Below are 25,287 nucleotides of genomic sequence, written 5' to 3'. Positions count from 1 at the left end.
GTCCTGGTCAAATTCCAGATCCTCCAGAATGCCTGGAAGCTCCATCTGGACATACTATGGCTTCTTGCATTTTGTCAGTCTTAACTGATGATGTGGTAACTGTACTATAATAGCTACCATGTTATATCTAGAGATAGTTATTTTTCATTGTGAAAGTCAAAGATTTAGACCTCTAGTGACCTCGATTAACGATGTTAAGCTATATAAGTTCCTGTAAACAACAGCAAGTGACAAGAACATTCTGGTTAGCATCACATTGGATTAGCTTTGTCTTTCACGTCTAAGTGTCAGACTACCTATATATAGGTTGATGTAGAGAGGAAACTTTTTTTCCTGAGTATGGAGTAAGGCATAAACATATTTTTTTGTCTGCTCTTTATGTATCTGTTACACAGGTGGAGAAATTCTAGGGAGTGTGGAAATTTAGATTGCCTTAAATCTCTTAGCTTGTTATGCAAATATGTATCATCTCATGGAGATATTAGGCTAGATATATCGAAAGAGATTCTGTGATATGAACTACATTTCTAATCACAGAATTCTCTTTTCAGGGATATGTGATGGTAAGTCAGACTCCTCACAATGCCCATTCCAAATTTATAAACTAAAAGGAAGCTCACACAACAGAGTTTGGGGGAAGTTATTGCTGTCTTTCCTAGTTTAGGTTTACAGCACAGTGACTGCAGTTATGCTGACATTACAGTGTAATCATCCTAAGCTCAGACCTCTTTGTAATTGTTGGTACGTTTTCATTCAGGGAGCATTTACATTAGAATTAGCATGTTTCTGAGCATGAATATACTTTCCTAGGTTGAAATTTTAAAGCAAAATGGCAGAAAGTTGCCAACTACAGCCTACATGGGAATTCATAAGATGCTTGCACATAAACTGCCTTGATGGTGGGAACTGGAGGCAGTGTCAGAGAAAATGGGATCATTGGCACTGCTATTATTAGTAGTATTTACATTACAATATCACATGCAGCACTCTAGGGAGTTTGGCTGTGGTGGGTGCTGTTCATGCCTAACAGGAAGAGAGAATTCCTGCCCTTAAGCACTTTTGTTCCATGATAATAATGCTATAGAACAGAAAACCAGCGGGTGGGAGTTGTGGTGGGAGTGCATGGTTATATAAAGAAGTCTTTGGCATACTGCAGATGGTCACCTGGTTAGATGTTAGCTGTTGACAGCAATTTTTAAACCTTGTGGCAGACAGTCTCAATAGGGCAACTGGAAGTAAATTGGAATTAGGGATTGGAGCCATGCAGAAGAGACATGCAGTGAACAAGTTTTTCAGCCCAGGTAAATATGCTTTTCCAATAAGAGTGCAAAATAAAAGGTGAGGTAATGGTTGGATTTATCAAAGCAGGGACTTGGAGTGGGTCAGTCACATGATACGTGAATGTGCTGACCACTGGATTAAGCATGTTTGGTTTGCATAGGACTTTATGCAAAGTCTTGCTTTTCTGACATAGGAAACTTACAAAATAAAATAAAATAAATAAATAAAAATAACCATCAATTTTCCAAAACAGAAAGCAATGGTCTTGCTTTCTGACCAACCCAGCAACATGCCAACATCTGCAGGTATGCAGACATAGTGATCAGGATAAAAACTCTGGAAGAAAATCACCAGCCTGTACCAACGGAGGGAGGTAAAGCAGGAATAGCTAAGGACGTTTCCACCTTTGGTGCCAGCCACCAGAGGGAACTGTAACTGCATATGGTAATAATGTGCTAGACTGTATATCATCTTACAGTCTTTGGAGTCCTTGACCTGAAACCTTATTGTACCAAGTGTGGTACACTGGGGAGAATGATTGTCCTCTGTGTATGCAGGACTTACAGCCTGTATTTGTGACAGTTGAGAGGTACAGGGTCATGAGGGAATGACAACACAATATTGACCAGCGAAATCATACCCCCCAAAGTCACACTGCTTTTAGGGAGTATCATGAAATAAATGTGACAGGAGGTATTACCTTTTTCTGGGGCACCCTCTCCCCCGAGAATGCATCTTGCAGTGTTGAAGTAGTGTCTGGCAGGCTTTCAAAAGTCACTAACCTGTCTGTAAAGGCAAGGTTTGCGCAATCCCAGTGCAGTGTAGGCTTGGATTCTCATTCAGTACAGATTCACTGAAAGATTCATGAAGGATTTATGAACATTTTGGACAGGTACTTATTTTGAATGCCTCAGGATATTGTAATATTCAGCATTTGGGTTCAAATTCTAGTTATGTGGCCCAAGTCCTCTTTATTTTTGAGAGAGAAATACCTCCTGGTTTGTGATCTTACATGAATTCAGTAGAAGCTCATAGTTCTGACTGAAATTCCATGAAATTATGTGCCAGTAAACTCTTCTGATGGAGCTTTGCAAGGAAATGAGCTTGACTTCCTAAATCTGTCTATGAACCAGTCGAACTCAATGAAAGCAGAATGTGTACAAACCCAGCTGCCTGAACTGAAATAAAAATTGTTTGGGGGAGAGACAGTGTCAAGGAAAGGCAACACATTTTCTCTTAAGTTTCCAAAACTATAAATGTAAACACCAATACTCTTAGGTGATGAAAATATTTGTTGTTTTATCAAGTGGAAGAACAGCAAGCGCACCATGTGTTTTATGCTGTGGGGATGCCTCCAGGCAAATGTGAATAATCACATATATACTTATTTTGTATAAGCAGCTTTGATAATTATGGCTTTGGGGGATGCATTTAGCTTAATTTGTGCTGCTTTTTGTGGCTTTGATCAACAGTTGCTTCTTAGCTTCCTCATCATGACATGCCCTTCTCTCTATAAAGTGGGTTGGCTGATGGAGGGGCCTGTTTGTCGATATTTTCCAGGCTGAAAACATAACTCAAAAGCAACAACTGTGAGGGAATCAAAGGATGGAGACTTTCCTAGTAGTAACTCTCATTGCTTTGTACAGTGTCCATGCATTTGCATTTCAGCTTGAGAAGTGATGTGAAGCTCCAGCATTGGGAAACTTCGCACATGGGTGATGAATAAAAATTGATAGCCCTTGTTCTTTCCTTCTGTTTCCAGGGTTCTGTACAATTCATAGTTCTCATGAGCTATAGCCATTTTACTCTCCTATCAAATTTGTTATTTCTGCTTTGTACATTTGTTAATCTGCACCCTGAGAGGTTCTTTTCAATAATACCAGTGGCGCAGGTAAAATACAAAGCTTTTCAGGGCTTCATAGCCGTTTCTCGTGATTGTACTTTTAATACTCTAAATCCTTCTCTAGTATAGCTGCATGAGGAGTGGGAAACATCACTGATGAAGAGGCATTGGGTGAGGATTGCTGGGAGGAGACCGTGATACTCCTGATAGGAGCTCGGTGAGGAGGAGTTATTGCACTACTGGAGGTACTGATAGAGTGGGAGCGACCCAGGGATGATGAGGGCATGGCATCTTCTGTGTCAGCTGTGCTTTATTTTCCTCGCTTGACTCTTTCAGATTGGACTTGTCAGGCTTTTGATTAATGTGGCCCTAGGATGGTTAAATTTGTCTGAGTTAAATTTATTAATGTGCACCTTGTTAATAGGAAGCACAAGCCGTGCACGCTGACAGGAGCTGCACATTCACCGCATACTAAAGGGAAGAAAAATGGGCTGCTGTTTTTCTTCATTATGCGTAGTTTATGTGGGGCTTTGATATCCATGTAAGCTCCTTTCTCATTCCTCTCTATCTCCTGTTTATGTGATGGTGGTGTACTGAATTATTTTTATTAAATGATCAATTCTGAAACTGATATGAGGAGAGAAAGAAATGAGCCAGGTACTCCTTGACTCCCTTTGTTTTGTATCGCTGTCGTACAACATCTCAGACACAAACAGCACAACAACTTCTCTTCAAACTTAATCAGTTTGTTGTTACCTGTGTTTTCCATATTCCTCCTTCCTCCTTCTTTTTCCTTCTCACAGAGTTACACTCTGCAAATTTGGCCTTCCATATTACGTACAGAACTTTTCTTCAGAAGACTGTAGCTCTTCTCAGAATTATTTAAAACATAAAATAAAACTAAAACAGCTTTCTGCAAGCTCCCGTGAGTGTGGTGAGCCAGTACACCATGCCTGCCTTAGATATTGAATCACAACTTGTGAACCTTTGAAAATGAGAGAAGTTGGAGAGTGGAAAGAATGGCTGGGTAGGCATTTACTCTTTGGCGACTTTGCTTGTGGCTGTATCAGGTCTAGCCTTAGACATTGTCTGATGAGAGGGACTTCCCAAGAGAGCAACGCTCCACATCTTTCAGAAGTGTTCTTAAATGCAGAACCAGCAGGAATGACGAAGCTTCAAATATTGGTGCTGAGTCGCTGTTTAATGAAGTTAATTGGAGCTTGTAGAGCTCTGATTTTCTTGGGCTTACCATACATAGCCCCATGAAGACGGTGTTAACATCATGTGTGTACTTAATAAACCCTTAATTCACAGTGTTATGTATTCAAATGTGCATTATGTGTCTGTGTTCTACCAAACCCCTCTGGCAGAGAGTTTGCCACTGCAGTTAACCTATGTTCAACAGAAAGATCTCTCTTATTCCTGAGAGACCTCTACTATTCCTGGTGCTTGACTTACATGCTCCATTTTTTAATGGATACGGACAATTGCAAATTTTCAGTTAGTGCCTAATCTTATCATGGTTTCTTATGTGTCTTGTGCAGGTGCCATTTTTTAGCAATGAGGTATGCTTGGCCTAGTGTAAAATAAAACAGTGTGCTTGTCACAGTGAAGACTGGTTTGTGACTAGAATCTGGTACAAGAATCTGTCAGATTCAAGTTCATCTTTCACACCAAAAACAGTTTACCAGCTTGGCAGGTAGAACAAATGTATATTTTCTAGGCAGATTAAATGAACTAAGTCAGTAGTCTCCAGGAGATGATGAACATGGTAATGCACATTGACTCTCTTTTAGAAAAGATCTGCGCTTTAATGAAAGATTTTCTGTAGCTGGAACAGCTGATCTGTGTGCATAGCATTGTACAACTGAGGCATTAAAATGTTTAAAATATGAAGGCTTAACTTCATGCTTACAAGATACCCATAGCGATGATGGAATGATTCTTTACCTCTTTCTATTCATTCAGTGACAAGTGATGCTTAATTATGACTGGAAGAGAACTAATAACCTGAAGTAGTCAGTATAAATATAAAGGCAAATCAGAAATAAAGTGGGTACAGCGGCATTTTCCATAATCTACGACCCTGAGCTTCTGAGCCCAATTAAACGACTGGGAAAGCAAAGCTGAAAACTGGTTCGTTTACTGCAGGAAGCAGGAGCCGATAAGACTGTGAAGGACAATGAAAGTGATCCGCCAGCTGACAAGCCCTTGCAGGCCTTAGGATACTATTATGAATGGCAGAGTAAATGGACAGATAGACTCTTCAAAGTGTAGGTAAAACATCTAGCCAGTCATGCGTGGATGATGATGAAATTCTATTCTCTAAAGAAAGAGCACGCCAATACATTGTCAATGTTAAGAGTGACTGAACTGAAATCACCAAATGCAAAAGGAGTGATCGGAGAAGGCCTGTTTACGCTGCACTACTGTTCTGAGCTTGCTGTGTGTGCATTCCTCAGGAGGTGTTTCCTTGGCTGTGCACTGACGTGGTGTGGGTACGTTAGCACCCTTCTTTAGGTAGAGAAGGGGAAGGTATAACTGAAGAGGTGTATAGTAGCACCAACTGGAATGGTGCCTAACACAAGGGGATAACAAACAGTGAGAAAAGAATTCCTTAAGGACTGAAGATTTCAGTTGTTCTATGTTTGTACACTATCATGCCCCTGGCTGATGACCACCATCATTACTGCATTCTCAGCTCAAAGGCATGAACATCTTATATTGCCGTGGGGGTTAATCCTGCATCCATTGAGAATACAGGAACTTTGTCACTTCTGCAGAGTGGAATGGGGCAGTCCCAGGTTACGGTATCGCAAAGGAAGTAATTGGAAACCTCTCTTCATGGCTGGTTGTACTGTTGTGACTCCCATTAATAATACTGATTATGCAGTGTGTTACGAGTATTTCCCCTATGCACCTGATGAGCGTCCTTACAGCAGTTTGTGCAGTGTTACAGAGCTGAATGTCCTAGCTAACTAGCAGCAGTGGTGAGGAAAATTAAACAAAATATGACACTAGCAAATAGATTTACATCTGTAACTGCTGTCGCTTTGAGTTGCTTTTCAGTCATCACATGTCCCGTTCATGCAAGGCTGGGGAAACCATTACAGGTATTATTATAAAGAGACAATGACACCTCCTTTACCAAAATGTAATCTTTATGAGAGTTGGGACACATTTTCTGCCTGAGTATGTTTCTAAAGATGGAAAGAGTAATATTTTTGGAATAAAGAGTGGAAGGATGCTTCTGCCCTTCAAATCTCCAGTTGCTCCCAGAACTAGAATGAGAGATAAAGTGAGGCTAATGAGGTGTGTTTACTTGGTCTCCTCTTAAGCATAAGGAGTCAAAAAGACACAGTTTCTGGGAGAAATATTCTAACGTTTCTTGGTTGGCTTGTATTAGCTAGTTACATGGTTGCTTTGCAGCTTTGATCTTTTCTCAAAAAGGAGCAAACCCCTTTACCTTTAAATGTAATTTGCAGCAGAGAACAATTCCTGAACAAAGAACAGCAAAGGATGTGAATTGCAAAGGCCACTTGTGCAGGATACTGGGAAATAATGATCATGTGGAAAATGTACACTGTTTAATTAAGCACATTGATTAAATCAATATGATTCAAATAGCTTAGTGCTCCAATCAGCTTAATCTCATTAAATGTAATTCAGGCCTCGATAATTGATTAATAATGCATTATAGTTTATGAACTATTGACTTCAAGTTATAATAACTGTGCCTGCTCCCTGCATGGCAGCAACCAGTGTTGCATGTTAATTATGAAAAACTTATGCTCTATTCTCTTGAATAACTTTTTTAAAGCTGGAGATGACAGATCTCCTAATGAAACGGGGATCAAATTAGATCAATGCCTTATTGGAGTTAGCCCACCCAAAAGGAAAATGCACTCTTTAAAGGAAGCTCTCATCTAACAATGCTGAAGTAGGGAGGCAGAATGACCTGCTTTGATTAGTAATGATCTTTCAAGCAGTCAGAAGAACTGCCTGTAGCAATTCAGCTGAAGTGCTAACCTGGCATTGTGCTTGTTGGAAACAGTTCACAATGGCAAGCACATCTGTTGTTCTCTTAATGGCATTGCATTCTGTACCTTCTCCAACACACATACACACAGCATAGCCAATGCTGCCGAGCTCTTAGGTCACACCTGTTTGCCAACTATTCATAGAGCAATCCAGTTTCCAATATTTCTGTCTGGATTTTCAGTGGTTTCTGTGGAAAGGATGAATATGCTTTTATAATAGTGGAATATTCCTCTAGTGGTAGGCGCTCTTGCCCATGGCAAGGGGCTTGCAACTAGATGATCTTTAAGGTCCCTTTCAACCTAAACCATTCTATGATGATAATTGCATTTCTACATAGCAAGTGTCATACAACAAAAAGCACTGTTGCTACTGCTGATGAAAGTCTCAGGAAAGAAACCAATACTTCAGGGCCCGAAGTAGAGGACTTCTATTAAATGGCATTTCCACTGAATCTGAACAGAGGATATTGTCTCAGATTGTCTTTCTGCCCGCTTAGGTACTTAACGTGATCCAAATTGCAATTTTATGCAGAAAAGTCCACAAGCATTACACTTCCTTAAAGTATTCAATTTATGGAATCTTTTCTGCTTTTTTTCTTTCATCTCCTTTTCTATTTCTATTCCTTACTTGTGATTATATTTAAAAATGAACAGATTTTATTGTGTATAGAAATTGAATGAGAAGATTATAGCAAACTGTGGAGGGGAAAAACAAAACATTTTTTGATTGATTCTTATGTCTGCAATAGTGATTTTTTTTATCTGCAAATTCCCTTGAGTAGAAGATTTACTCCTAATTTGCAGAGGTGCTGGTTTCTCTCTTGCTTTGTACCAAACACTTTGTTTTTGGTGACAAGAAGTCAGCTGTAGTGAAAACTGTGATTCTGTTTTAATGCAGTAAAGAATGGATGAATAAAGATGTCGTATTCTGCAATGCTAAATAGTTACAGAATTGTGAATATGAACTTTTTCTGCTTGAATAGGTAGTTTGTCAGGCATCTAAAGCCAAAGTAAAGCTCTCTAGATATGTAACACTGGCAGCTCTAAATTTCTCAAGATTGTCTTTCAATTTAAAACATCCTTTCTCTCTTTTTTTTTTTTTTTTTTTCTGATATCCCAGTCATAACAACATGGCAGCCCATTGCAATGCCCTGAACGGTGTGCTATTTACAGACAAATTCCTGCAAAAATGTGTTCCTGTTTGAATATTCAGTCTGCTACCATAAAGGTGGAAGCTGGTTGAGTGGAACATGAAATTTGTGAGATAGATTTGGGGCTGTCTGCGGACTGAGGCCAGTGTTTTTCATAATATATCAGTTGTTCTTTGACCTCCAGCATTCGGTGGGACTCACTCAACTAGCACAGCACTGATGCTGCGGTCAGCCTTCTGTGAGTTTGGCAAAATGCCTATTAACATATTGAATCCAATGGTCGAGACAGCAAGCAGAGCACAGAAAACACTGAATTGAGGATCCTGAAAAACGTGTCTTGGAGCATAAGGAACTAGCAATGTTATTTTGCAAAAGGAGAAAGCAAATAGTGTAATCTCTCTTTCCTCTCCCACCGTTTGTGCATGCTAGTGGGACAGCCATCTGAAATGAGATAATTTGTGCTGCTATGGCTCTTCTTCATTCGTCTGTAGTTTTTCACAGTAGTGGTGTGTGTCATGTTTTCTTCATTTTTTTTGAAAGAACATTCATTCTGAAATTTGGAGATTTGTTCTAAGTTCTCTTCTTAGTGGATTGTGCTATGCAGTTTTCTTCCCTTTCTATAATTTTTGTTCTATTGCCTTTCTTTGTTTGAATTATAAGTCTCATCTTTGTCCTAAGAGACTTGTAACCTTTGCATATCCTTTCCATGTCCTTTCCAGAGGATAAATATTGTGATTAACAGCAGTGTTTTCTACAATATGAGTTAGCAATGTCTTCTTGGTTGGCACGGACTTGGGCTAGAATATCAGTAGCTCTTAGCACTGTCTATGCCCCATTCTTCCAGTATATCAGAGCCTTTTCTGAAATGTTAATGAATTAAACATCTTGAAAATCTAAATCACTACATAACTGTTTGTCATAATTATTTTCATTAGTGGTTTGTTTTTAAATGCCTCAGAGGTGCCTTCTCGCAGGTGCATAGTACAACTTGTATTTTTGATATAAGGCATTGAAAATTCTGAATGAAACTGGAAAAGGTTTGGGGGAGTTCATGCGTATTTCTTATATTGCTTCAGAAATTTATAGGCAGCTGTTTGGAACACACTTGTCTCACAACACCCCAGTGTCCCAGCCTTGCTGCAGCGGAGTTACAAGCTTCTATCACAGTAATAGGTTGTCCAAATTCTCACCTTCATAGAAAGGGGAAAAAATAATTCTTCATCTCTCCCTTAGGGGCAAAGGCTTCAGAAACACCTGCAGATGCCATGCTTCCAATGGTCAATCTGTATATCTGGTAGAGGTATTGAAATACAGCCCAGCAGAGCCTCCAGACAGCTTTTACTCCCTGAAATGGTGAACGAGCATTGAATGGCTACTAGGCTTCTGTTATCAACTTCAAATCACTGCATGAAGAAAAAAAAACACACGACACACAGCAAGTGTGTTTCAGTGAGCTGCACATTTTCCCTCTCTGGCTATAAATTCCAGTCACATATGGTACTGTGGGGCATACGCTAAAAGGTCAATGTGGTACTGTATAAATTAGCCAGGGAAGCATTCGAATTGAGTTAAATTTGTTCTCAATATGGCAGAGAGAGGCTCTGTGAGGGAGGACATAATTTTAGGGTCAGATTGACTGCAGACTGAATATTGTTACAAGCAATATGCTTAGAAGGGGTGAAGAGCTAATGCTTATGCCTCAAGGTAAAGCAGAGGTCGGGGGGGGTTTCTTCCAGCAGGTCACAATGTCACCCAATTAGTTATGTGTCTTACTGCACAGGTTATTGTTTTTCACCACTTATAGGCTCTAGAGCACCTCCTGATACAGGGTAAAGTGGGTTGGCCTGGAGGTAGTTGGGTTTGCTGCTGCACACCTCTGATAAATCAGTTGCCTGCAGATTTCAGATTCCTGCTGAAGTTATGGATGGTTTGGTAGTTTGTGGAGCACGTTTTGTCCTTAAAGACCAGTAAGAGGTCCTCGTGGCTGCTGATGTGGAGACTTGCTCCAAGGTAAGAAACTGGAGTTTTGTAGTGGTAGAAGTATTGCCTGTGTATACAATGTTCTTTTCTGTCTGCTCTCTGTAAGGCAATTAAGAAGTGTTCCTCTAAGAAAAGGAGAGGAGCTGCTGAGCTGTCACAGTGACCAATTGTCCTCCTTTCTGTTTGGTTGTACCTCCTCATTGCTAAGTACCAGGCAAGCTGTAGTCAGGGAGTGAAGGGCAGGTCAGTTGGCAGGTTGCTCTTGTGAAAAGGAGTAATCCATAGCTGGAAAGCTCACTGAGCGTAGCATAGGTATGAACTGATGTCAGGCTCAAATAAGTGTGCTTGCTGTCATAGAGAACTGTGTTTGTCTCCAGTATTTTTTTCTTCTCTGGCCCAGATGCTGTGATTGCAGATTGAGCTAGATATATATTGCTTTTTGATGCTGGATAATCTCATGGGAACAAACTATTCTTTGACCTGGACTCAATAATAAGATTGGACAGAGTGGGCAAAGTGTGGGCTCTGCTACTCTCCTAGTAAACTATTGCTGTTGGTTTGGGAACTCAGCTTAGAGGTAGGTTAGGGGAAGACGGTTAAGTCTGGCACAAACTGTGTAAAGAATTGCTAGGCTGTGGCAGAAACAATAGCACACCCTGCTCCTGCTACTCTTAGATGTTCTCTCATAATCCAGTGAATCTTGCATTTTTCACTCTATAACCATAGGCTTCTGCCATGCAAAGGCAAACACTTCTTCAATATACCGAGCAGGCAGACCACTGGGAAACACTGTGGGTGTCGTCATAACTTTCATGTTGTTTTCATCTTTACCCTTTAAATCTTGACTGACTGGTTTAAAGAGACTGCCTATTGCAGCTTACTTTAAACAAAAGAAATGTTTTTTAAACTCACTTTAAACAAAATGATCTTTTTTAAACAAAAAAATAATATCTCAAGGCTTTGTAAACTTTCTGGAAAGCAGTGTTCCAATTTCTGAATTTCATGTTAAGAGCTGTGTGTTTCTGCCTAATAAAGGCTGACCTAGCCAGTCATGTATTATAAATTACTGGTGGTGTTTGGATTGTGTGGAGCAGCTTTACTACTTGTTTGCCAGAGCTGCAAGCAGGTTCTTCCGCTACTCTGCCCATGTTCGTGTAAGCAGTTCTACACTCATGTGAAACATAGTGAATGGTATTCCTTTGTACTGATCCTAGTATTAATATACCAGAGAGCCTTAGTGGGTGAGGAGACGTTTTTGCAATACATGGTGTGCGTTTGGCTTTCCCTTGTTTTGGTATCTGTAATACTGAACACCTGCTATTTGTAATTTTTACGTGTAAATTGGTTTTGCTGCGAGCTTCTCTGTTGGTTTCTATTTGATCTGTTTAACTGAGTTTCATTTCTCTAATTCTAGAACAGGTTCATTTCTATGTGACTGATATGGCCAATCTTATCTCAATAAAATAAGTACAGCAGTATATTGAAACTCATAGTTTTGCAGACGCCACTGGCTGACACTTCTCGTTGCTTGTAACTGACAGATTGTAGAAGAAATTTGCAGTTAATGGGCTGCAGTTATATATAAAACAAAATAAGACTGAAAATACCCTGTAATGATTTTTAAAATACTCTTCAGTTAATGAGAGAATTTGTCCATCTCTACATCAGAGAAACTTGTTAGCTCTCTGAGCTTGACCAACTGTTTCTAATGCAGAAATAGAAATTGCCAGTAAACAAGTGGAGACAGCTGCTATGTTCAGACTGTAAATGTGCTGATAAGATCAACTAGTTGACAAGTGACATGGTAGATGCTGCAAAGTGCACCAGTGTTTGTAGAGAGCTGAACTTGAAGGGTATCTTTTCAGAATGTTTTTTTTTTAATATGGCTGATGGATATCAGTTTCTAGCTGACAAAACTAGATGCATCAGGCCTTTCACTCATTTTAGGTTGCTCTTCTTTTTCTGCAATTTCTACTACTTCATTTTGTTATGTGACTTTGCAGAATTGAGTAGCAGAAGGAAAAATACTAGTCAGTGTGTCTCCTGTTTCCCTGGTCTTCTATTCTAGAAGAGAGGAGGGGAAGGGGAAAAAGAAAAAAACAACACAGGAAACTGTTGAATTTTGAAGTCACCAGTTACCTGTTATATGTGTAAGCAGACCTCCCAAATATATATATAAAACTCTTATAGTCCTGTCAGAACAATTTTTCTTAAGGCATCCTAGAGATGTTCCGTGCCTTTTCTCTCCACTCCATCTTACCTTTACGTTAATTAAGTTTGCATAATGGAATCAGGTCCCAGAACCAACAGGACTTGTTCCAGATCTTAACTCTTTCCCAAAGAAGGCATTTTCTCAGTAACACTCAGAAAATTATATCTATCAAATCACCAGCGCATTTAGAATTCAATTTTCTCTCTCAATTGCAATTGTCGTACTACTTAGTTGTGGCTGGAGCAGGGGGGAGTAATTTCTCTGCCACTTTGTAATTTTTTACAAGCTTTTTATCTTCTGTCTTCATTAAAGTTGTTTAACAAACTGTTTTGAAGATTTGCTTGCTTAGCCTGATGTTTCCGTCTCTGAAACGGACAAGGTGTTAGGAGAAATAAGCTGTATTTTGTGTTAAAAGTCTGGTGGGGTGAACTGGTGGTAAGTGTGAGTGAATGAACAAGTCAGAATGGGGTTGGAGGTATATCTTGACCCACAGATAAGTAAGGACTTGTGGATGACTCGGGGAAAACATGAAAAGGCATTATGGAATTGTCTTGTGTGTCTTTTCCAAATGTTCTATACTTTTTTTCCCCCCCCTTAAGAAAAACAGACCTACTACAAGTTCCCATTTTCTTTCCTCATTCTTCCCTTGGTCTGAACTTACTGATTTAATATGATTTTTTTTTTAACTGATCTGCAAACACCACTTTTCTCCTCAGGTCTGAAAGTGAGACATAATAGTGATGGATGCAGGAATATTGTAGCACTCTGCAAAGGTGTATGTATGTGCTAATTTTGGGAAGCATGGGTGGGTTTCAGTATGAAATTGATAGCCATGCTGTGGTATAAGACAATTAACATAACTGAGGATGGAATATTCTGATGATATTTAGGTTCCAGATTCAATTAATTTTCATGACTGATGAGTTAAATACCAAGGCAAAAAGAGGAGGAAGTGCTCTGAAGTCATGGTTCATGTGGAAATTCAATTCTCAGGTGCATATGGATGGCACAAAATACTTCATGACTGGGACTTTGGAAACTGAGGTTGAACTCAGTGACTGATATGTATGTTATCCTTTGGCAATTTGATTGTTCTTTAAAACCCTGTGTTGTTAAAGTAGAATATTCTTGAAATGTGTGAAGTCTTTCAGAAGATAATGAGTGAGATGGAATTTATTTTTGCTGGCATCAGGCTTTGATAAGTTTTCCAAAGGACCTTTAGGTACCACCATAAGCACCTACCTGAAGATGGTGACTGAAGTGAAAATGAAGAAAAAAGGCGGATGGATGAGAGGGCAGAAAGTCCTTAATTACATCATTGGTAAGGCTGCATCTACAGGAAATAAAGATGCAGGGAGACTTTCATTGTAAAAATGAAGCAGTAGTGGATAACACAGCAGAAATTATCTGTGACTTTTTTTTTCTTTGTGTTTGCTGTCCTGGAGTAATTTCTGAAAAATTATGTCTTATTTTTTATAGTGTTCCCTACCCCTGTAACCTGGTGTAAAAGGTGCAGCCAGTGCCAAGGTCATTCCTTTCCCCTTCTTGACCAGCAGTAGACAGGGTAGACTCTAACAAGATTAGTGTCTCATCTGCTTTGTCATTTCATAGTGTTGCAGGTCACCCTAATGCAGCTTGGGAATTTGTATTGCAGCAGAGTGGGAAAGTGCATTCAGTAGAGCAGGCATCGAAGGCTGTTCTTGAAACACACAATCCTGTAAATCCTGCCCCCTGGCAGCCCAAGCTGTTTAGTTATGTTTTATGAATCAGGTCATATAGTGTCTGTCATAGCTTCCAGATGCCAAACTCCTGTGACGGCTTTGTCAAACATTTTGAAAGGGTGAAAATACAGCAAGAGGGTCACCGTGAAGCATAATCCAACACACAGGAATTGTTCTGCACAAGGAGCAACTAGCCAGAGGTAAAAGAATAAGCAAGAGACATGTGAAGGACTCTGGAGTCTTGGTGCCCCCCCTCTCTATATTCTGCCCATGTTTAGCACTTACTAACCATGAATGAGCAATAAATGTTGTGACATACAGTCTCTCTGCTGACATAGGTGATGGGCCTGCGAGCTATGTAGAATGTCTGTAGATAGACTTGAAACAAAGCTCCTGCTCATCACAGCTCAATCAACACTCAGCAAGGTGACTTGCTGCTTAATTTCCTTTACATCATACCCTTTTAATCAGAACGCTCCCAGAACCCACCTTCGAGCTTGTCAAGCATCTTTCCCACCAGTTGGAATATCACTTGGAATGCAGATACTGTGACCTTATTTGTTAGCTTATCAAGATGTGACTTGAAATTGGGCTCAGCCCAGATAAAATAATTGCTGTTTGCACACAGGGTAATGCTGGTAAGATGCTCCCCATGAGGCCATCTGCTAACCTGCCTCAAATGTAATTTAATAGAAATCAAATAAAATAAATCAAATTAAAGCATGCATCTAATACGTGCAAGCTCTGAAATGAATTTGTATTACAAACAGGCAGTGAGACTGAGTAGTTGGTTTCTTCATCCATGAAGGAAGCATGCTAACTAATAGAGAAAACAAAAATAATTTTAGGAGACCTTTTGATTTTGAGGTTCATGGGGATGTTAGATGACAGGTGAATGTTGTTACTCATATTCTTGCAGTTAGAAAGCATTAGGTAGAAGTGTTTATATTTTTGCAAACAATGTATTGGTGTAAGAAGCTTTGTTAGATATAGAAGGACGATGATTCATCTTTGCAATGCTTGCCATTAGCCTGTCATGACCATGATTTGCAGGGATTTTCTTTTATTTAAATAAGTGATTCTTTTAAAAGCATTCTGATAGTTTATAGAGCAGAAGATGAAGTGGTAGTGAATGCTCTGAAATATAATGGTTTCAGTGTGAGTGCTTTGTGTCAAGTAAAAGAGGAACTCATCCTAGGGATCCGATGGTGCTGTAAAGAATGACTGAGCAACAATGTAAGGATTTGTTGGCAACATGAGCTGGAAGAGTTCCGCTAGGGAAATGTTGGATTGAAAATGCAGGAAGGCACCTCGACTGAAGAAACTTGTTACACAGTATCAGCTTCCTGAAGCTAGTCTGTAGTACGTGTCAGAAATTCAAACTGATCGCTCATGTTATTAAATTAATTGACAAAAAGAAATTTCTAGAGAAGATTTTTAAAATAAATTGTATATCACTTAAACTATGAATTAAAGAACAAAAACATCTTTTGTGTGAAAATTCCCACTTTTGCAGTGATACGTAGTGTAGTATGAAAGGAAAAGCAACTGAATCCTGGACGTTACATGTTTACTTCTATTAGTTTGCCTTCTGATACTGCCAAGGCTGTTCTGCAGCCTGATTCCTTTATTCATGAGTACCTTTTTTTTCTGTGCTTTGTTGTAACTTTTGGGAGAAAGGGGAAAAAAAAACGTTCCTTTGCCTAGCCTTTCTACCATCTTATTCCTAAGAAGAAACAATTTTCCTCAGACTAGTAGTCTTCCTAGCTTGACATTCAGCTCCCTATAGTGATTGATGTAGAAAGACATGATTCATTAGAAATCACTTCACAAGCATCCGAAGGGAAGAACTTCTTTCTGACCTTAGATGGTGACTGCTCAGTGTCTTACCATATACTGGTTGAAACTTCCTCGTGTTATCTATTTTATTGCAGTGGCACATTTTGCTCTGCCTATCTTTTTGTCAAGTATTCTGAGGTTCTGATTATGCCATGGGATCCCAATTCTCTGTTCATCCTTAGGGTATATCAGTAGTCAAACTTGCTTGTGGTATGGAATTGCTTGTGGTATGAACTTACGTTCTTCTCATGGCCTAAACAACTACTGAGAGCCCATGGTCTGAGGGTTTGAAAACAAGCTGTTAAAACGCTAATATTTCTAGGTTGCTGTTTGGCAGCAGGGGAATACAGGTTAGAACTAGCCACTAATATTAAACCAGTTACTGATACCAGTTGTCCTAAACATTTCGGGGGGAGGGGGAAGTGATGAAGTTCCATTTATCACGTTTTAGACACAAAGTGTTAATGCATCCCACTTAATTCTTTATCAAGATAAAACTATTTATGTAGAAGTAAGCTTCTTGTCAAGGCTGATGGATGCAGGGATGGACAGTAGGATGGTCTGTTTAAAGATCTTATTTCCACATCTCCGTAGTGTTAAACGTTTCCAGTTCAGTCAAACCCTTGGTGCGTGTTACATACATCACATCATCTAGAAGATGAAAAATGGTGTTGCTTATGTCATTCTGCAAGATCATTGTGCTGACACCAGTTTTGTTATCATGATCATCTCACTGAAAGACCTTTTATGTTGTTCCATTACTTGCATTCTTTTGCTCAACTATATGGGGAGTTCATCTAAGAACTTGCTATCAAGACAAGATTCATTGTTCAAAATTGGAAGACCAATTTTGAGGGGTTTTCCTTATATCTCTTGTATGTGGAAAGAGAAATCCTTTTGGGATCAGCTCTAGGCAAGACAGTTCTAGAACAGTGGTGAGGTAAGAATCAATTTAGTGATGCCATAAATGAAGTGAATTGGCAAAAGTTTCATTATTAAGAAGATGTTGACACAATGAAGTATTAGAAGGTGTGTTTTGTAGACTGTTTTCTTTCCTTTTTCTCCCTTCCTGTGAGTTTTTCGTGTGTACCAAAGCACACAAGTTAAAACCCTCGTAGCTTGCTAACTGCAGGAGAAATACATGATAATATTTTTAAGAAACATTCCCTGCTAGGACATTTCTAGAGCAGTGGAGTGATAAATATCAAATCAAGTGAAGACCAAGAATTCATTTTTTCCCATCAAAGCCAATCTGCAATGCTTTTTACCTTGACAAAAATTGATATTTTATCCCTTTGATAATGGGATGCTCTGCACTTCCTTTTAATATATTTTATTTCTTACAAGTTCTTCCCTGAGGAAGACCTCAAGTCAGAGACAGAGATGGATCTGTACCTCTTAAAGACACAACCCTTGTTTAAGAATGAGCATTACTTTATGATGCAGGTGGCGTTAGGTGGGGTTTAAATTTCTGTTCTGTACAGGCAAAAAGTTGCTCTTTACTACAGAATTCATCTTCAGTAGAACAGAATTGCTTGAAGGACTAAACAGGAAAGTAAGTTTTCTGCTGTGAAATTTGGCTGTTATTCCCTATAGTGAGAGAAATGTTGACAGGTGCTTTATTTTCCATGCCCATTTTAGGGATAACGAGACCCAATTATGGGTCCCAAGTTGATCTTTGCCTCCTGTGGTAACAGATTGGGCAAAACACTGAGGTCTTCACACAGCTTTTGACCGTTCCTCTCCTGCCCAGATTCTACAAGGAGCTATTCCAGAAAAGTAAGGGCTTCAGAAGTGGATCCATAGAAATAAGAAAGAAAATAAAAGCATGTTGGGTTATCTCTGTCCCCAGCTACTGCAAGATTGTTCTGTACAGAATGGCTTCTAGTGCTCTGGGCAACATATTTTTAATGTTAACTTCTACCTCTCCACAGGGGAGACTCTTCAATATAATTCAGTGATATTCAACCTAAATGTTCCTCTGTGAAGCTTCATCCCATTAACCCTGGCTTCACCCTGGTTTAGTACTGTAAGCAGTTCCTTTTGCTGCTGTGCCTTTTCTCAAAGTGATGGCAGTGAAGGGCATGGGGGTATTACACTGGGGTAAAGGCTGTCTCTCATAAACAAAAAGCATGGGTTTCAGGCATTGCTCAGTGCGAAAGCCATTTACTCCTGGAGTGTACTCTGGGGGCATCCCCACTGCAAGTGATTCCTGCTGCAGACTGTCCTGTCCATCTGCTACCCTTGATTTCTGCAGAGAAGCTATTAAGGACACCCAAAGGGCTGGGGATGTGGCCCGAGGGCAGCTTATGATTCAGAATTCAAAGCTCTGATGCTCTGCCCTGTAGGTGCACGGTCAGCTTGATCCCTTTATGGATCAGATACTCAGAGGTCTCTCTGGTCAGGGATGTCACCAGAGAGTGCCGAATTGCTGTTGCTCTCACAATACTGAAATGTGCCCTGCAAATGAGATAGATGGGCTGTGGGTGAGTAGTGGATATGTAGGATGAAATGTAAAAGTAAAGGGTGAGAATATTTGATGTTTGGGAGCTGAAGCCTTATTAAAGTCCTGTCTGTCCTATTTGGGCAAATACTTTCTAAAGTATCATGTGTCACCAAAATCCCATTAAACTGTCACATAAATTATCAGAGTTTCCTTTTTCCATCACTGCGGATTACCCAGGGAGATATTTTTATGACAATGGAAGCTTTTTCAGTCTGCTCCTCCTGCCTGATTTCATTTCAGATGAAATCCTTCTCTCGGAAAACAGCCCATGGATTTCATAGCTCTATGGATTTCTGTACTCAGCCTGTGCAGCAGTTATCCTGCAGGTCTCTGCTGCGCTTATGGCCTTGCCCGTTTCTTCTTTTAGGCATAGCAACGTTTAGGGCAATGATTCCACTGCTCTGTTTATACTGAATATGAATAGGATTGTAGTCTGTTTTTAGAGAGAACTAAAAGAGAGAACTTTCTATACCTATTTCTGATCTATTTGTGTGAAGAAGTCCTGATGATGAAAATATCATGATGAAGTTTAACATTTTTAACTGTCTGATCTTAAGTAGCAAGCAGATGCCTTGCATTGCAGAGATAAAAAGAAGTGGTTGAGGTGCTGTGTGGACTGGAATAGTGATTCCAGCAGCTCTCAGGACACAAGAGTTCATTCCAGAGGACTACAGGGATTCATGGATCAAACTTCTCAAGGAGCAACTAGGATGCCCTAGTGACGAGAATGACCTATGTGGCGATAGGCCTAGTCCTGACACTATTCTGGGAAATGTAGTGGAGTGACTTGATACAGGACTTGTGTGAACAAGGACCTAAAGGAAGTCAGGGTAAATATGCAGGCACACCAGTGAATGCAGGTAAGTCACTACAGACGGGGACCAGTAGTAGTAGGATGTCAAGCTGCACCAGAGCTGGGTGCTCTGTACCCATATTCATCTCCCCAATCATCTCTGGTCATCTCTGATTCAAAGGTGAATGAATTCATAAAACACATGCACAAAAGGAGGTTGCCAAGCAACTTGGAGCCTGAAACACCCCCACCACGCTATGAAGGTAGAGAACAGCTAGCCAAGGCAATTTGTAGTGTTCACTTCTTTGCCATAGGTAATAGTAATAATGTATATAATGTAAGTATATTTAAGGGAGGAATAGCTCCTTGATAATTCTGGAAAACAACAGCTGGTCCTGCCAGACGGTGTTCTGCCTCTGTCATAAGACATGTCTGCTTCTGCAGTATTTAGCCAAAAGCAGGGTCAGCAAGGAGACCGTAATGTTGGGGTGGGGGAAGGTTGGGGGAGGAAAGAATTGTATCTTAAAGTAACTGAAAGACTGACAACTAGAGGAAAAGCTTTAGGAGGAGAGTAAAGTGTCTGACACAGATTCTGCCTCAGATCAGTCTCATGTTTTCTGTGATCTCGGTATTTGAAGTAATTTTTTTTCAAACTTTAATATATTCATTGTACATCACACCATATCCTGTCTTCTCTCTGACTTTGCGTAACTATGCAGCCTTGGGCATATCAGATGTATCCAGAGCAGGACGCAGCCGTGACATGCATGGAAGAGCTACATTTGGTGCTTCTTTTTCCCTATCATTTGACTCTCAGAATAAGCTGTAGTGGTCACAGATAATTAAGTTGGGAGAGAGAGTTAGCGTTCTTGGTTTGTCTCCTATGTCCTGGAGTAAACTTGACCCTTTGATCTGTGCAATGCTCATGATAAATTCATGCTGTATTTAGAAATAAAGGGAGGAAAAAAAAAAATCACACACTGTGTTTTAGTGGCCCTGGGCTTGGGGGTAAAGGAAAGAGAGGTATGCAGAAGCACAGCCAGAAAAATTCGAGTCAAGACCTGGATCTAGGTTGAATTTCTCACATGCTGTATGTATAATTCCCTTTGACTCCTTATTAAATCCTGTGTTGTTTCGAAACCTTCTCCCTTTACAAATGGCACGGCCCAAATCTCAGCTTGATATAATTTAGAACCTTAGCCCAGGTCAGGGCATCTGGAACTGCATTTCTTTTCCTTTCTGTGGTCGTCTTGATGAGGGATGCTGCTGTGTTAACGTGGTTTTGTTCTTTTCTTTCAGGCTGCTCTTTCCCTTTCCCTAACCGATGCCATGATTAGTAACATCAAAGTCACCTCTTAGTGAATCTTGGTGATGGCATAATGAGAGGAGGATTCCTACAACAGACAGGAGATTAAGCAGCAAGTTAGCAGTACTGGAAGAACAAAGCTCTTATTTTCATGCATATATCCACAGTTAAAAATGAGTGAAGAGAGGGGGAGATGGGAAGTAGGTGATACATTAGAATTATTACTCAAAGGGTTTTTGCTCAAAGTTTTGCAAGAGGCATCAGTGATGCTTTAATCTCTCATCTCTGGTTTTGTTGGCGCCACGTTAAATCCTGGCCATGTCAAAATGTAACGCAGAGTAATGAGACAAGATCTGTTGGATGAGGCTTTATGTAGCATGAAAAGGTTCCTCTGCTCTCTCTTTTTATTATTTACATTCCCAGAGAAGGTTATATGTCGTATGGGCTTTGCAGAGATAAATGGCTAACCTGAGCTTTCTGGCAGCTTCCCCAGAACTTGGGAAGGATTCTGCCTAAGCGTTGGCCTGAGGCTTTTGAAGACTCGAGCTCAGTTCTGGACCCCGAGGGATGTGTTTGAGAACTTGTAGCTCAGTGTCCTGAAGACAGGTGTGACATGGCACACTAGGTAGTCACAAGGGGCTCAGGATTGAAATAGCACATAAGAAGGGTAGCTGAGCACCAGTGGAAACCAGCAGGCTATGCTGGGTAGCACTGAGCTGGCCAGGTCAGGGCTGCAGTCATGGGGCACGGTAAGTCAGGAATGAAGTGAAACAGCTCAGCTAAGTGCAGGAATCTTGGCTGGTGCTTGCCAGTTGGTATACTGAGTACAGCTGACCAATGCTGCTGTCTACTGCTTTCATAAGCGGCAATGTTTATCACAGTTATCACAACAATTTCAAGGCAGATAAATTACTGGATATGCTTTACAGTTATAGGATTGAGTGGTTTCTGCCTGTCACAGAGTCAGGTCTCTGTTTCCCAGGTGTCTCAAGGGTAGCAAGTGTTATGGCCATAACATCAACTCTCTGCTCTATTTAGTGCTTCATTAGTCTTCACGCTGGGTGCAGTATGGGGGAGAGCAGCATTTTGATATGGGATTTGGCTGCAATGCCTTCTGTGAAGGGAACAGGCACTTAACAAGATCTGCAGTTTGCCTACTGGTATGGACTTTTGTTACGACTCTCCTGTGGACGGGATGTCTGAGTTGCAATCGTGTTTGTCAGGAGGGGAGCTATTAAAGGAAGCTTTAACTGGAGTAGAGAGAATTCCCTGGTTGAACCCTACAGCTGTGGACTGCCACCATTGTCACCCACAGGGAAACAGTGTAGATAATGTCTGTCTGCTCTCTTTACCCCAACCATTTCCTGGGATTTAAGATAAGGAAACTCTAGAAGCTTTTCTCACATTGAAATGAAGACAGACAGGCATATCAGTCTTGAGAAGAAGAACAGAACTCAGGTCTCTGCCAGTCCCACAGTATTTGCAATTAGCAGAGATGAGAAAGCTTAGGGTTTCTTTTTTTTCTTTCTTTGACTGAGGAAAGAATCTCTCAATTAACATGCTCTGTGCTCTCCCAATGTACAGAAGAGACAAGAGTTGTTAAAGCTGTATTCATCAATTGCAAGAGAACATGTTTTATTTTGCTTTGTGCTATTTACAGCTGTTGTCCATTAGGAGTCCTCAAGAGCCTCATTCTCCGCTACAACAGCACAGTCCCATAAGTTTAGCTCAGCAATGAGCCTGCAAAACAGCACTAAATCATGGAGATAGGAGAACGAAGAAAATGTTTGGAAATGGCAAAATGCAGCTGATGTCTTTGTGAAAGCTAGTTTTTTGCTTGTTGCTATTTAAAAGCATTACTAAGGTAGATTGTAATGTACAGCATCTAGCTGGAGCAGAATAGAAATTGTGTATTCTAATTTTGGAAAAAAATAAAGGCAGAATGGCTGGGATGTAACTTGGGCACTTGGTATATTTTCACTAATGTATATATATAATTTGGGTTTATGATGTGTAAAAATGTGGTGTAAGAATAAGGTGTAAGAACGATTAAAAAAAAATAAATTAATGTATGGCTATTGAGAAAAGAGTTCAGTTGCTTTACTGGACCACAGTATAATTGTTCTGTATGAGCTCTTTGAGCTGAGAGTGCAGTATTGCCCACCAAATGCTTAAGAGGGAGGCATGGAAGTGGGGAGGGGTACAAAGCGGATTATTTCTAAACCTGTATGCATCCCTGAAAGACGTAATTGTATTGTACTATAATGTACAGATTGAGCAGAAGTGTACAGAATATACATTTAAGAAGAATTATTGTTTATTCTTTCTCTGGGAAATGAGAAAATTTCAATTGTATTCTCAGCTCCGGCAGTCTTTGCTTGTTGGCCAAATCACTAAGCAGCGCTTTAATAGCATCTATATTTTTCAGCATGGTGTGCTACCTCCCTGTTTCACATTAATTGATTAATGATTTGTAAAGCATTTAGAAAACTGAAGGACAGCTTTGGGAGCTAAGGGTGAAGGAGCATAACTTGCTAATTCAGCATTTGTTTACAAGGGCACTCAGATGATGTGTTTGGTTGTGTTTTATGTCCTTTTACCTTTCCAAAGCCGGTCAGCTGAAGTCCCTTCAATTCATGCAAGTGAACAGAGCCTGAGCTCTGACATCACCTGACAGAGCTGGAAAAAACATCACGGCATCATTGTGATTCCCTGACAGATACTGGTTTCGACTAAAGCAGATCTGTCAGGTTGACGTGACAGCTGCGTGAGCTTGTGAACGCCTCACAAAAGGATCATTTTAAGACACCTCAATGCTTTGTCCTTTCCTTTTATTTTCTCTGCCTGGCAGGTGTCTCCCTCTGCCTTCTCCTTTTTCCTTGGCCCATCCGTGGAGTATGCTCAACACAGATGGGATATTCAAAGAATCTGCTGTCAGACTTGGTCTTTTCTAAGCATATGTATACTGAGAGTTTTTGGAGATTTATAAGTAGGCCAAATGTGGGTGCTTTTTCACAGGAACAGCAAATAACATATCTGATAACAAGGCACCTTTCTCTGCCAAGCTGCAAGTCTGCTTTGAAAGGGGGGGGGTTCATCAGAGCTTATCAATGGACTGTTTAGTAAGGTTTTGATTAAAAAAACAAACAGACAAAAACAACAACAAAAAACCTCCTTTCTCCTATCCCAAATTCCCACAGCTTATGTCTCCCATGTCAAATGTACTACTAGAAACTGAACTGTTCTAGTTGCAATTTCTGAAAATCATTCTTGCAAATCTGAGTCTGTCTATATTAACTGAAAACAGCAAAAGTAGTGGACTGTCTTAGCTGTGAACATTATTTCTAAATTTTTTAGATGCTTATGAAATGATGGTTAGTTTTGAAAACTCTGCCTCTGCAGCTTCTATGAGTAATATCTTCAAATCTTTGGTTGTTTTACAGACAATCGTCCGTATGTCTTTCTAATGGCCCGTGTTCACCCTGGAGAAAGCAATGCCAGCTGGGTTATGAAAGGGACCCTAGAATTCCTTGTGAGCAGTGATCCCATTGCTGATCTCCTGAGGAAATGTTTCATTTTCAAGATTGTCCCCATGCTCAATCCTGATGGAGTCATCAATGGCAAGTGAGTTGTAGTGGCATGTACTTTTTGTGGGGTTTTGCTGGGTTTCCCTGCAGGCTTTTTTCCTGTACACCGAGCAGGTCTTGTCTTGCATGTTTTGGGTCAGGAGAATTCTCTTTGCCTAGAGCCTTGTGTTTTATTCATCCTGTTATTAATCCTATATGGTAAATGTAATTCTTGGATGTAGCCCAGTGCGCTGTCTTGCGTGGGTCAGATGTTTGCGATTCTGTACTGTGTGGGGCCATAAGATGTCTCATACATACTGCATTAGTGGTACCAGACAAAGTGGATCTTGCTTGCTAAATGGAGATCTAGCTGTTCTGCTAAATCAGCAGGGCAAACTTCACCTGTAAGCAGATATACTTGGGAATAACTGTCTTTAATGCTTTGTATAGCCTGAGTGGGGAAAGATGAGTAAGGATCTATTAAGCCTTCAAGTTTTCATGGAAACATTTCCATATAGTGAAGCTCCCTCCTTCTCCCACCTCCTTTTCAATCTTCTCTCCCACACGCTTCCTAAGAGATACCAAGTCTTTCTGAGCTTACAAAAATGCAGATTCCTTTTTGCGTTCTTTACAGCTGCTTTTACACCAACCCTGCCCATCCACAGTAACATACCTTCCCTCTCCCTTCCCAACAGATGAAAAAGTGCAAATTTGCTTCTAATATGTTAAAGTGGAATGAAATAGATCTCTATGGAGCTAGTGAAAGAGGAATTCCCCTTGAGTGATTGACAAGTGTAGTATGATGTGGTAGGTTTGCACTTCACTGTTTTTGGAGTGATGGTTGCGGACTGCCTGTAAGCGGTTGTATGTCTCTGTACTGTCTCTGATGCAGGGGCAGAAAGTTGTGGCAACATCCCATCTGCAGCAAAGAAGCTGTGCATTTTAACTTGGTAATAAGGTCTTGCAGGTTTCAGTAAGAACTGTGTCCTCCAGCTTGTTGGAATGGACTAATCTCAAAGCTGAAAGATGGTTTTAGACAAGCACTGAAA

General features: G+C 40.3%; 1 protein-coding gene across 1 annotated transcript in view; it reads left to right on the top strand.

Moving 5' to 3' along the window:
* AGBL1 (AGBL carboxypeptidase 1) overlaps positions 1-25,287 on the top strand; it is a 267,461-nt gene that overhangs the window by 61,769 nt on the left and 180,405 nt on the right. The window contains exon 18 of the mRNA XM_035554602.2: positions 24,116-24,296. Within this exon, the coding sequence (XP_035410495.2) occupies positions 24,116-24,296 (181 nt within the window). The remainder of the gene's footprint in view (positions 1-24,115; positions 24,297-25,287) is intronic.

This window comes from Cygnus atratus, chromosome 11 (genome assembly GCF_013377495.2).
Source record: "Cygnus atratus isolate AKBS03 ecotype Queensland, Australia chromosome 11, CAtr_DNAZoo_HiC_assembly, whole genome shotgun sequence".
Taxonomy (NCBI): Eukaryota; Metazoa; Chordata; class Aves; order Anseriformes; family Anatidae; genus Cygnus; species Cygnus atratus.
The sequence above is the reverse complement of the archived record's forward strand: the minus strand, read 5'-3'. Positions and strand labels throughout refer to the sequence as shown.